Genomic DNA, 13154 nt, shown 5'->3' on the forward strand with positions numbered 1-13154 from the left:
TAAAATATTTACTGTCACAATGCAAACCTTTCAATGAAAGTAGGTAAATGGTTTCTAAGCTATACTTGCTATTCCATAAACCCATCAAAAGGTCACGAAACGCTAACACCTTTATAACTCACGCGTAACTAGCAGAAAGCAGCACGGTTCAGTTTACTAACAGAAGAGCAGATTCTGCCGTAAGTTTAGTGTGCCCGTGGGCAAATCACTCAACATCTTTGCGTCTGCTTCTTCAACCATAAAAAAGGAAAAATGCTGCTGACCTGCCTCAAAGGGATGTTATAAGAAATAACTAATGATTATGAAATTTTACAAACGTAATGTGCCATTTAAAAACCTAACTACAGTGCTTAAAAAAAAATACTTTACAAACCACATGTTCTGACTAAGCATCTGCTGGGGTCATTACCTAGAGTGGTCTGTCCCAAAGTAACCTTTCTAATAAACGTTCCTAGAGATCCCAAGTACAACATTAGCTTCTTCAGAAACAGCCATATAGCACGGGATGTTCCCTCACTACCTCCCACGGCTTACCTTTTAAAAGCAATCTCATGCAATAAGATTTCACTAACAGTAGCTGTAATAATAATCTATGGAGTTATGAGAGATTATCATAAATGTTACAGAGGACTGGGTCTATTCACCACCTAGTAGTACTAGACATTCAAATAAATTAATAATACCTACTGAATACCTGGGCTTCCCAGGTGGCTCAACGTTAAAGAATCCATCAATGCAAGAGATGCAGATTCAATCCCTGAATCAGGAAGACCCTCTGGAGGAGGAAATGGCGAACCACTCCAGTATTCCTGCCTTTCTGGAAAGTCCCTTGGGCAGAGGAGACTGGCAGGCTGCAGTCCCTGGGGTTGCAAAGAGTTGGACACAATTGAGCAACTGAGCACGCATGCACTGAATGTCTACTGAGTGCTAAACACCACTAAGCAAGGCCTATACTTATCTGCCATTAACGTAAAGCTAAAGAAACATGGCATTGCCCTAAGTAACTCATTTGGTAGTAGAGAAAATAGCATACTGAATGCAAATAAAATCTTTCTGAGGGCATCAAAAAAGAATGATATATATCTTTTATAAATTGATATAGAAAGACGTAAAAACAGCCACAGAACAATATGCAAAGTAAAAGCCCATTTTTGTAAAACCAAACATATCAAAAAATATATGTTTATATGTGTAAGGAAAAAGTTATGGAAAACTTTTAAATCAAGTTACCAACAGGAAGAAGGTAATGACTTTTACTATTCACTGTATACATTATCTTTCTGTAATTTTTTAACATTTACAGCAAACTGCAATTGCTTTTATACTTAAAAAAAAATTTCTTTAATTTTGCTAGGAACAGGACACATTAGTTTAGAAAAGTATTTCTCAAAAAAAAAAAAAAAGAAAGAAAAGTATTTCTCCAAATTGAGGCAAAGCAAGATTAGGTGACTTACTAAGTGTGAAGCCCTCTGACACTGAACAACTTTTTTTTAAAATCACTGAACATAGGGCTGCCCTGGCAGTCCAGTGGTTAGGACTCTGAGTTTTCACTGCAGGAGCCCTGGGTTCAATCCCAGGACCGGGAACTAAGATGCCACAAGCCAAGGGGCCCAGACAAGAAAAAAAGAAATCACTGAACAACTTTCAAAAAGGATATGCAGATTAAAAAAAATGAAATGGGACCTTGGATGAGATACACTTACCGAGATAAAACTAAAAATATAAAAAGCTAAATTTCTTAAAGCTCCCAAATAGGTATAAGCCAACTTGCCTCATTTAAAATCTGAGAGCAATAGTAGCTCTTTGTCATTGAGCCTGTTCAGTTTTCCTTTTACTCTCTCGGGTAGAGACAGACTCAGGCTTGGCAGGGCCCCAGGCCTCGTACACCCCACCTCCACAGCGCGCCACGCCAGACCAGCTTCAGGTGACTAACTGCCACATCCAACAGTGATCAGATCAGATCGTGAGAAGAAAAAACACTTTTCCCTATATAAGCAAGGCTGGATGTGGATGCCTGCTTAGAAAATGAACGTCTCCAGTGGCTCACCTAATCCAACAAAAAACCTCTAGGCTTGGAAGTAAACTTTACTTTTCCCTTGAAAGAATCCCATCTAGGCAAGCCAGCAGCAAACTGGAAGAAAGGGCAAGTATTTTCTAAGAGATGATTCTGCATCAGGAAGAGCTAGAATAAATAAAGGTCTGAAATGGAGGCAGAGTTCTTGGAATAAAGAAATCTGGTTTTCACCCTCCCTTGAACAGTCTTTTTAAGGATTTCACAAAGACAGTAATAACAGGCTTCAATCTTAATTACAAAACTGTAACTTCTTCCCCCAACTTCCAAATCAACCTTTAAGTTAAAAGAGACTAGAGTCACTATATCACCCCCAAAGCATTTCAACTCATAAGGATTTAAACATTCTTTCCATGAACTAACAATAATAGCTTCAATTTAGTGAGAACTTCCTATGGAGTAGATGCTGTCATTACACTTAGTCACCCCTAACAGCCCCATGAGGTAAGCGCTACCACCATTCCTCATAAGACAAGGACACCAGCCTTCCTAGAAAGTTAAAGAAAACTGCCCACAACTTGGCAAGCGTGAGAGTCCCAATTTAATCCCAAGCAGTCTCGATGAAAGAATCCTCACTCTACCCATTTATAAAAGAAGTGACAGCTTTTACCAGAATAATGCAGCTACCACGTACTGACTACTCAGAACACGTACAGTTTAAGTTAAATGTTATTTCATTTAGTACTTATACAACCTTGTAAGGTAACTATCCCACTTTGCAAGAAAATGAATCTGATGTTTACTTTCACTTCAAAAATAAACAACTTTCCCCAAACTTCAACAGCCGAACACAGAAAGACAGCCCTGGGAACAAGACCTCTCTCTTTTCAAGCCATATGCTCTTAATCACTGCTAAATCATTTCAGTCGTGTCCGACTCTGTGCGACCCCATAGACGGCAGCCCACCAGGCTCCCCCGTCCCTGGGATTCTCCAGGCAAGAACACTGGAGTGGGTTGCCATTTCCTTCTCCAATGCATGCGAGTGAAAAGTAAAAGTGAAGTCACTCAGTGGTGTCCAACTCTTAGCGACCCCATGGACTGCAGCCCACTAGGCTCCTCGGTCCATGGGTTTTCCAGGCAAGAGTACTGGAGTGGGGTGCCATCGCCTTGTCCTCTTAATCACTAAGCTACACTATTTACTGGGCACTTTAACTAAAAAAAGATGGTGTTTATAGTCACTTTCAAATACAACTTTTACCATCAGTATAAGGTAAGTCTTTTCTTTAAATACCATGTGGTCTAAGATTTGATGATTTATAATCTTCATTTCTGCTATTAAAGAAAATGATAAGAAATCAGTGTAACTTTAAGTGAAACTTACTAAAAAGTTACCAATGACACTCTTCTAAGTGTATGCCCTGCAAGATTATCAAATTAGGAGACAGCAGTCCACTGTTCGTCAAAACCCTGACATAGGACTTTAGATCTCCTATAGTTAGGACTTTAGATCTCCTATAGTTAAGTCACACTGCCAAAAATCCATCTATAAATTAGGGGGAAAAAAAATGGCTTAAGTAAGAAAAGTCTACATAAAGTATCTATCTCACTGTCCCATACAGACTGTTTTCTGACACATTTCAATAGTAAAAGACTATGTACAAATTATTATTCTCTCAAGTTATAGCTAAATTTATAACTTAAAAGTGATCCATTAATTTCTGTCAAGATTTCCTTCCTTCAAATGATAATAATCACCCCAAAGAATCAACCTCTCTACCACCAGACCACCAGCACCAATGTTAAGCTGGAAAGATACACCAGGCAGACGAAAGTAGAACTGTATCTTTATCTTCAACTGTCCTAATGCTCAGTACATCTAGTTATTCACAGTTAGATATTATTCTCAGAGTAAGCCAAGTGTTGTTTTAAAACTTTCTTTTCTGCCTCTTTTATTTTGTCCCTTAGTCCTATTAACCAACCTAAAACACGACTGTTAGTATGTGAGGTGAAAAGGAAGTTGGTTTCTCTGTCTCTGTGAACTGACCCTAGTAGATTTGTCTTTTATCTTCTGCTAAACTGTTTACATACTTTTTTAAACTCACTTTTCCTCCCCAAACTTGAATGCTGTCTCCAATTTTAGTATGAAAATTATCAGATTTCTAGAAACACATTATCTTCCATGGGAAATGTGAACATCAAGATTTCCTGTACTCCTGAATTTTTATAACAAAAGCTCTCTCTTAAAATTAAACATACTCACTAGCAGTTTAAGAGGTAACAAATATACTGACTTATTTTCATGTAAAGTAATTAAATGAAAATATTTCAGTCATCTTGGGAACAAAAGCTTGTTATTTACAGCTCATGTTTCATTTAATGTCCACCAGGAGGACTTCCCTGGTGGCTCAGATGGTAAAGTGTCTGTCTACAATGTAGAAGACCCAGGTTCAATCCCTGGTTTGGGAAGATCCCCTGGAGGAGGAAATGGCAATCCACTCCAGTACTATTGCCTGGAAAATCCCATGGACAGAGGAGCCTGGTAGGATACAGTCCATGGGGTCACAAAGAGTCGGACACGACTGAGCAACTTCATATTCAGGTATAAAAAAGTCCCCAAAGTTTCTTCTTTCTTTTTCTGAAAGAAACAGACTTTTTAGTATTTTCTTTTGTCTTCTGTATTCAAAATAAGTTACAAGCTAAAAAGCTCTTTACTTAAGTATCAATAAAAATTTTTAAGTAATTCTACTTGTAATATATGCTTATCAAAATCTGTACCTTCTAGAATATGCAATATTTAAATATCAAAAAGATTTTGGCCCTTTTTGACCCACAGATGACTGTGGGTGTCATCTTACACAGAATACTAGAGCATGCTTTGCATGAATGCAGCAACATCCTTGTCCTGTGATACCCAAATGAAGGTACCACCAGTCCTGTTTTTAAACAGCTCATCAAAAATGAAAGTCTGCAATGTTTTTAAATATTTGTAACTAAAAACCTAATAGAGTTGACTCTTAAGCAACACTGGCGGGGGGACTGGAGGGACAGCTGTAACTCCTGACTTTACAGTCTGCCTTCTGTATCTGCAGACCCACATTCTTGGATTCAGCTACCCATGCATTGTGTAGTATGACTGTATTATTTGTTGAAAAAACTTCTTGTGTAAGTGGACCCAAGCAGTTCAAACCCATGTTATTCAAGGGTCCACTATATAGCATATCCATATTTTGAGTTTAGTCATATTTCACCAAGCAATATACCAGTCAGCAATTTTCACAAATGTAAAATATATTTTATAAATGAATTCAATATAAATGTTTATTTCCAAAAATTATGCAGACCTAATTTCCTCATAAAATCCCAGCTTTCCAGTTATTCATCTACAACATCTTGGTACCCTTCTTGACTTTCCTCTGCATTAAACCTGACAAGAACTCCTTTCGGCTCTATCTTCAAACCACACCTAGAAGCTGACCATTCCACACCTCCCTCATTAACTGGTCAGTTTCCGTCTTGTAGACTTGTCCACAGCCTGTTTTTAACACAGCAGTTGCTGCTGCTGCTGCTAAGTCACTTCAGTCGTGTCCAACTCTGTGTGACCCCATAGACGGCAGCCCACCAGGCTCTGCTGTCCCTGGGATTCTCCAGGCAAGAACACTGGAGTGGGTTGCCATTTCCTTCTCCAATGCATGAAAGTGAAAAGTAAAAGTGAAGTCACTCAGTCGCGTCCAACTCGTAGCAACCCCACGGACTGCAGCCTACCAGGCTCCTCCATCCGATCCTTTAAAAATATAAGGAAAATCGGCCACTCTGTAATGAGACTGCATCACTCTTCTGTTCAAAACCCACAACTGCTCCCTATTTCTATCAGAGTGAAAGCTAAAATCCTTACAAAGGCCTTCAAGGGCCCAGGTGATCAGCTCTGACGTGCGCCACGCACATCGTGCAGCCCCTTTAGCTGCCTGACCCCCTCCACTTCTGATCTCCCTCCTTCCTTCATCCACTCCAGCTACCCTAGCCTCCGTGCAGGTCGCTGAACACGTCCAACTGCCTTTGAGGCCACATGACTAACTCCCTTACATCCTTCTCTCAAGTATTTGCACAAACACCTTCTCGATAAACCCTACTTGGCCACCTTACTTCATGCTACAACCTAACCACCTCATATTCCCTGTCCTCCTTACCAAGCTCCCCTCTATTTCTCTACTACTGACCACCTAACAAATTAGATAATTGATTTATTATGTTTATTCTTGTCTGCCCCTCACCTCATCTTAAAAGGTAAGATCCACAGGGCCAGGACTTTCTATCTGCTTTGTTCACTGGATATATCCTAAATGGCTAGATTGGAGACTAGCATGCAAGGATTCAATAAATGTTGAGTGAATTTTTTAAATGGCCAACTCTTCAGTGGCCACTTTCTACAACACAAAACACTCAGCTCTCAATAGGGTTACCAGAGGCAGCATCACTACTCTGAAAACTGAAAGGTCCACTCCTAAGAACCCCCAAAATGGAAAATGTATGTTCACACAAAAGCCTGAAACAAATGTTAACAGCAACATCATTCATAATAGGCAAAAGTAGAAATAAACGAACCAACAAAATGTGGTATACCCAGGGAAATGAAATATTATTCAGCAATTAAAAGGAACGAAATATTGACATATGCCTCAAAATGAATGAATCCTGAGAATATTATGATAGGTGAAAGAAGTCAAACACAAAAGGTCACGTATTGTATGATTCCATTGCTAGAAAATGTCAAGAATAGGCAAACTCTTAGACACAGCAAGTAAATTAGTGATTGCCAGAGGAAGGATCGAGGGAAGGGAGAACAAAGAGTAACTGCTAATGGATAACAGGTCTCTCCGGGGAAAATGAAAATGTTCTGGAGTTGGACAGCAGTGACAGAAACAATCTGTGAAAAAGTACTGAATTGTGTACTTTAAAAGGATGAATTTCGGGACTTCCCTGGTAGTCCAGGGGTTAAGACTCTGCATTACCAGAGCAGGGGGCCTGGGTTCAAACCCTGGTCAGGGACTAGATACAGCTTGCCACAACTGAAGACCCTGCAATGCTGTAACTGAGACCTGGCATAACAAAATTTATAAATAAATACTTTTTTAAAGGGTGAATTTTACCTCATTCCCTAAAATTCAAAAGCAAAACAAAATAACAGAAAGGACTGCTCAGTTCAATGTTCACTGTCCACCAACAATGGAAGGCCAAGAGTTGGGAGCTTCAATACTTTGGCCACCTGATGCAGAGAGCCAAATCACTGGAAAAGACTTGATGCTGAGAAAGATTGAGGGCAGGAAGAGAACAGGTGACAGAGGATGAGACAGTTGGATGGCATCACCGATTCGATGGACATGAGTTCGAGCAAACTCTGGGAGACAGTGAAGGACAGGGAAGCCTGGTGCTCCAGTCATGGGGTCGCAAAGAACGGGACACAATTGAGCGACTAAACAGCAACAAAGAGCTGGGAATGGCTTCTTGGCTGTACTCAGTTCCAAGAATCTATCCACCAACAAATCACAGCAAAAAGATTTTTTTAAAGGGACTGGGGATGGGAGGGTTAGTCATCTATAAACAGCAGTAAGCAGAAACCTCATACCCAATTCATTACACTCCTATATCCCCACCTTCAATACAACCATTTCCCACACCTGGTCTATTTCCATCTCTCATCAAACTGACTTGCAGCTCGCCTCCCTACCTCCACTCCCATTCCTCTGCAGCTGACCCCCTACTCAATCACTTCACTCTCTGGCTTGAGACTCTTCAGTGACTTCCTAGCACACTCAGACTTTAAGTCCTTACCATGGCCTACATGGCCCTACATTGTTCTGGCCCTTGTGAGCTCTCAAGCCTCGTCTCCTCCCACTTCAGCCCTAAAGGACACCTTCCTGCTCCTTAAACATTTCAAGATCAAACAATCTAACCTAAAGTCACACTCTCGGTCACTCTACCCTTTTAACCTGATTCTGCTTCATCTCCCTTCATAGAACTTACCACTTTTTTCTTTTGGTTTGGTGTCTATCCACCCTAATACAGTCGATCTTTGAACAACACAAAGATAAGGGGCCCCCACTCTCCCCATGCAATGGAAAATCCATGTATAACTTCAGACTCCCCCCACATTTAACCACTAATAGTTCGATGTTAACCAAAAGCCTTACCAATAACAAACAAAGTCGATAAACATATTTTGTATATGTATTTTACACTGTATTCTTACAATAAAATAAGCCAGAGAAAAGAAAATATTATTAAGATCATAAGAAAAAGGACATACATTTACACTACATATACCTGTATTTACTTCCCTGGTGGCTCAGACGGTAAAGCGTCTGCCTACAATGCTGGAGACCTGGGTTCGAACCCTAGGATGGGAAGATCTCCTGGAGAAGGAAATGGCAACCCACTCCAGTATTCTTGCCTGGAGAATCCCATGGACGGAGGAGCCTGGTGGGCTACACGGGGTCGCAAAGAGTCGGACATGTACAGGTATCACTATGCCTGTATTTATCAAAAACCCACGTGTAAGTGCAGGTCCAGCGTCAACTGTAAAGTCCACAACGGTTAAGAATTCTTATTTTGTTTACTGCTGTATCCTCAATACCTACAGTCACATCTAGTACAAACAAGGCACATGGTATCTCTTCAGTGACTGAATCTACAAGGTAAGCTAGCAAAAACACATTCTTCTGTGAAATATCTACCACATTTTTAAAAATTAGAATAAGCAAAGGATTAGAAATTTGGACAGAAAACAAGTCAGTGTTTTACAAAATTATCTATTCATCAAAAAGATCACAAGTTTACAGCACAAAATACGTTTGTCATATTATGGGTCCAAGTACCCTGAAATACCATAAATATTAACTATGAGGTTAACATTCACAGTGGATTAACCAAGCCTCCAATTTCTCTTCATTCTACCTGCTCCCTTACTCTTATATCTTAATTAGTTAAGTCCACTTGGATGTGGACCTCCTACAGGTCCCTTGAATACTCAAAACCTTATTCCTGTTTACTCCAGTCACAGCATAGTTCAAAATAAAATAACATCTATCTCATACTCCAAGACAGAAACCTCCATCTTCCTTCTACCCCAGGGTGAGTTGCTAGTCCTCAATTTTATTTCCTGGATATTTCAGATCTATTCCCTCTGGTTCTACTCCCATGGAATTAGCTCCTTGTTCACTTCTTACTTTGATTTATCACCTGGAACTAAGTCTCCCATGAATTAGTTGGAACTAAGTCTCCCATGAGTCAGCTCCTTATTCATTCTCACTTTGACTTATCTATCACCTGGAATTTCCAGATTTTCCATTTAGATTTCCCTTTAGATATTTCACTACAATACTACCAAAGTGATCTCTCTCTAGTATAAGCCCAGTACCCTGACATTCAGTGGTTCCACGTAGCTTTTCAGAACTTTTTCGGCTCCCTGACTTACTTTCATCTCCCGTCACTGCCCTTCTATTCCCACCCCCGATGCATCACACTTTATGTCAACCTCAGTCACACTGAACTACTTACAGTTCCCAGATACATCATCTGGTTTTTTTCCTTTATTTTCCAGTATGTTGTTCCCTCTCTGAAACACTCTTTTCTACTCTTCTTACCTAGCAAAAGCTTTAACTTTCAGCTTAGATGCCAAGTCCACCAAAGAACTTTCCGTGGCTCTCTGCTTTAGATGTCCTCTTCTGTCCTCCCATTGCACTAATCACAAATACTGTACAGCAAAAAATACTTGTATAATTCAATATGTACCATTTGCTTTATTTTTCTGTGTCTTCAACTAAATTATGAGCTCCTTGAGAACAGGACTGACGTTATTTACCTTCATGTCACACTCCCTGACACACGGAAGGGGTTGTTGTTGAGTCAAAGATTTATAAAATGGGGAGAGAGAAAAGAAGGATAGATGAGGAGAGGAAGGAAGGAAAAAAAAAACAGAGAGGAAGGAAAGGTAGAGGGGAAAGAGGGAGGGAGAGAGAGGAAAGGAGAAGGGTGGGGTGGGCAGAGAGGGACTGAGAACACTCACTCACACAAAGGATACTTCAATAGGCACGTGCAATCAATCCATTATTTTTATGTGGTCTCAGACAGTGATTACTGAGGAGAGAATGGTACATCTGAAAAAGCCCATCTCCCCAGATCCTAAGCACAACCATCTGAATCACTTATCCCCTAAAGACTCTGAAATGTCTACTCTATTCCATATCCACTTGAAAATTTACTGCAGTGTAATGAGAAATGTTAGTAACATGTACGATATAAAAGCAAAAAAAAGAAAGAAATTTAGAAAAAAGCAAAATGTAACTGACGTAAGTCTTAGAATGATTTACGGACTTCAATAATCTATCATTTCCTCACAATGTGCTATCAACGACATTGAAAGGCTTATCACAAGTATGAAAAGTAGACCCAACACAACGCCAACGTCATGCTCCATGTTAAAGCACAAAACCGCTTTTACGTTATAGCCATTTCTCAAAACACAGCGGGCAGAACCACAGATATAGTAAAGGGGCTTTATTTATTTAAATAAATTTTTAAAGGCAGTACTACAGGAAAACTGCTTCTAAAACATACAACATTTAAAATGATATGTGTATTTTTCCTTGCCTTGGGACTCTAAAGCAACAACCCAAAAAGTGTATTCCTACACACTTTTTCAGTTACCTCAATACGCTGTCACTTAATAAAATTTACTGTGGCTAGGAGGACAAATAATACGAACTTAAAAGCTTGCTACAAAGTACAAATTTCTTTGGTAGATCTGATAATTGACCTAGGTCCTACCATGGCTTAGTTGTCATTACAATATAGAGACTGGGAACACACAAAAGAGAAAATCTAAAGTCTAATATAATCAGTATTACATACTTTTTGAATTACAATTTTGTTAAAGCAAATACCAACCATGGGCAGCCTCTCAACTTTTTAAGTTAAAGGAAATAAGCTTTTAGAACTTATGATTACTAGTAGATTCCCAAAGAGAGGACTTACTGTACTGATAAAAACAGACCTTCTTGTATAAAATTGGACGATTATTTTAGCAATTCTTTCTTTTTAACATTATTAGTAACTTTTTGTTTAAAGGCAGTAATAACAGAAATGCTGAATCTTTAAAATGAGTTGTTCTAAAATAACACCAAAAAATTGCATTTGCCTAATACTATGAAACTTTCAAGCTGAAGTTTCCAATGTACTTTCATTTTTTAAACGGGTTTAAAAAAAAAATGAAAGGAAGAGAGAAAAAGAAAATCTAAAAGACCTTCAACTTACTACATTTCCTTTAACCAAAAATTAACACAGTACCCTAGATGTGCCAGGCACTCCACTGGAAACTTTGACAGATTACAACATTTATTCCAAACTAACTCCTGTATTATTCACCCTATAAACTTAAATCATTCAACCCAACACTTTTCTATAGAAATTGCTGTCCAATGCCAAAGAAGATATAATTTTTTCTAAAAAATTTACTTGTCACTGTTTCACACAGGTCAGACAGAAGGTGACGGAGCTAGCATCTGTGATTAACAAAAGGGATTCATTTCTGAAACATCACTGATTGTTTTTTTTATTTACATGAAGGTGAAATAGTAATTCATCAGATTTAAACTGTTTCATGTAGGAGTTTATAGCACCTCAAACTCAAAAAGAAAACAACCTAAAAAAAAAAAAAAAAAAAAGGACTGAATTTAACTACTTTGTATAGCTGATAAATATTTAAGTAGTCACAGCTTTCACTTTCTACCATGAACAAGTACTACAAATTTTAATTTGGATGCAGTACTATAAAAGTGGTCCTGATTCTGAAGAGAATTAAAAATTTTTTAAAAATAATTCAAAGGACTGTCAAAAGTGGTTGGAATTTACATTTTAACATACTAACTGTTGCATACTCTTTTCAAGCTCTTCTGAATTTGTAATGGATGAAAAATACCTGCTAATCTCTAAGTTCCACTAGCTGAATCTAAACATTTCAGATATCTAAGGCTTTTCATCCTGAAGTGGCGTTAAAAAATATGGCAGCATTCAATCACATATTCTCTAAAGTGAAAAAACAACCTGTACTAAGTTTATGACTATAATGTCTTCAACCATTTACGCAAACCCTACTCTTTTAGACAATATCCTCCCCTCAGTTAATATGTTTACATTTAAAAGGAACCTGGCCATCGGTTTTATCACAATGCAATACAGCATCTGATAATTAATAGACCTAATTGATCAGCAGAGGAAAACACACCATATAATCCTAAATCCCCGGAAATACAAGGAACAACTAACTGCTATCTCTGAATTATGGAAAGATCATCAACATTCTCTTCAAAAAATCTTTCAATTAAGATTATAATTCCCTTAAGCAAGGAGGTCTTCTGTTAAAAATTCACAATACTGTTCACACAATAAATGAGATGTTCTTTCATCAGTGTAACCGATAGAACCACAATACAGTTCAGTTTCTAGAATCAGATTACTTGACCTGCTTTTAAAACACTTAAATTCACGCAGCTATTTCTCTCATTCCCCGCAAAAAGAGAGGTTCTATGAGGAAAAATCATCCTCAGCGAGATATCCGGTAATCAGCTCCAACTCCACAGCAAAGCCCACCGATATCCACACCAGCTGACCCTCGTCGTCTCCGGGGACGAGCTCGGGCGCCAAGCCACCACACACACCTTCCTCGGCAAAACTCGGAGGGGCCCCCTACCCGAACTCAATCAAAGCCCCCACTTCCTAGATTCTCTAGCCCCCGAGGCTCGACTTCTGGAGGTGATCTTACCTTCATGATGATCCTGGGGTCGCGATCTCCCCGAAAACACCAGATTCACCTGCACCTGGAGAAGAAACAAAAGACACCCCGTCAACATCACGGGCACCCCTCTGCACTGGCGGAGGCGGAGAGACTCCAACGAAGCCTGCACGCCGAAAAGGAGCTCAAGGAGGCGTCAGCCCCCAAACCACCACACGCCGATCCAGGGTCCCCTCTGGCCCCGCCATCCCCGCAAACCCGGCCACCTACACAGCTCGACAGCTTCCCGTCCCCATTGTCGGGACCCGACGGAGTTTCCCGTCTCCGACAATGACGCCATTTCTGTCAGAGAAGAAACTC

At 39.5% G+C, this 13154-nt stretch overlaps 1 protein-coding gene across 7 annotated transcripts in view; it reads right to left on the reverse strand.

Moving 5' to 3' along the window:
- ARID4B (AT-rich interaction domain 4B) overlaps window positions 1-13154 on the reverse strand; it is a 138574-nt gene that overhangs the window by 124460 nt on the left and 960 nt on the right. For all 7 annotated transcript variants that reach the window (XM_027531030.1, XM_027531028.1, XM_027531032.1 and 4 more), the window contains exon 2: window positions 12825-12879. In XM_027531030.1, the coding sequence (XP_027386831.1) occupies window positions 12825-12830 (6 nt within the window). In that variant the 5' untranslated portion in view covers window positions 12831-12879. The remainder of the gene's footprint in view (window positions 1-12824; window positions 12880-13154) is intronic.

Source organism: Bos indicus x Bos taurus, chromosome 28 (assembly GCF_003369695.1).
Source record: "Bos indicus x Bos taurus breed Angus x Brahman F1 hybrid chromosome 28, Bos_hybrid_MaternalHap_v2.0, whole genome shotgun sequence".
Lineage (NCBI taxonomy): Eukaryota > Metazoa > Chordata > Mammalia > Artiodactyla > Bovidae > Bos > Bos indicus x Bos taurus.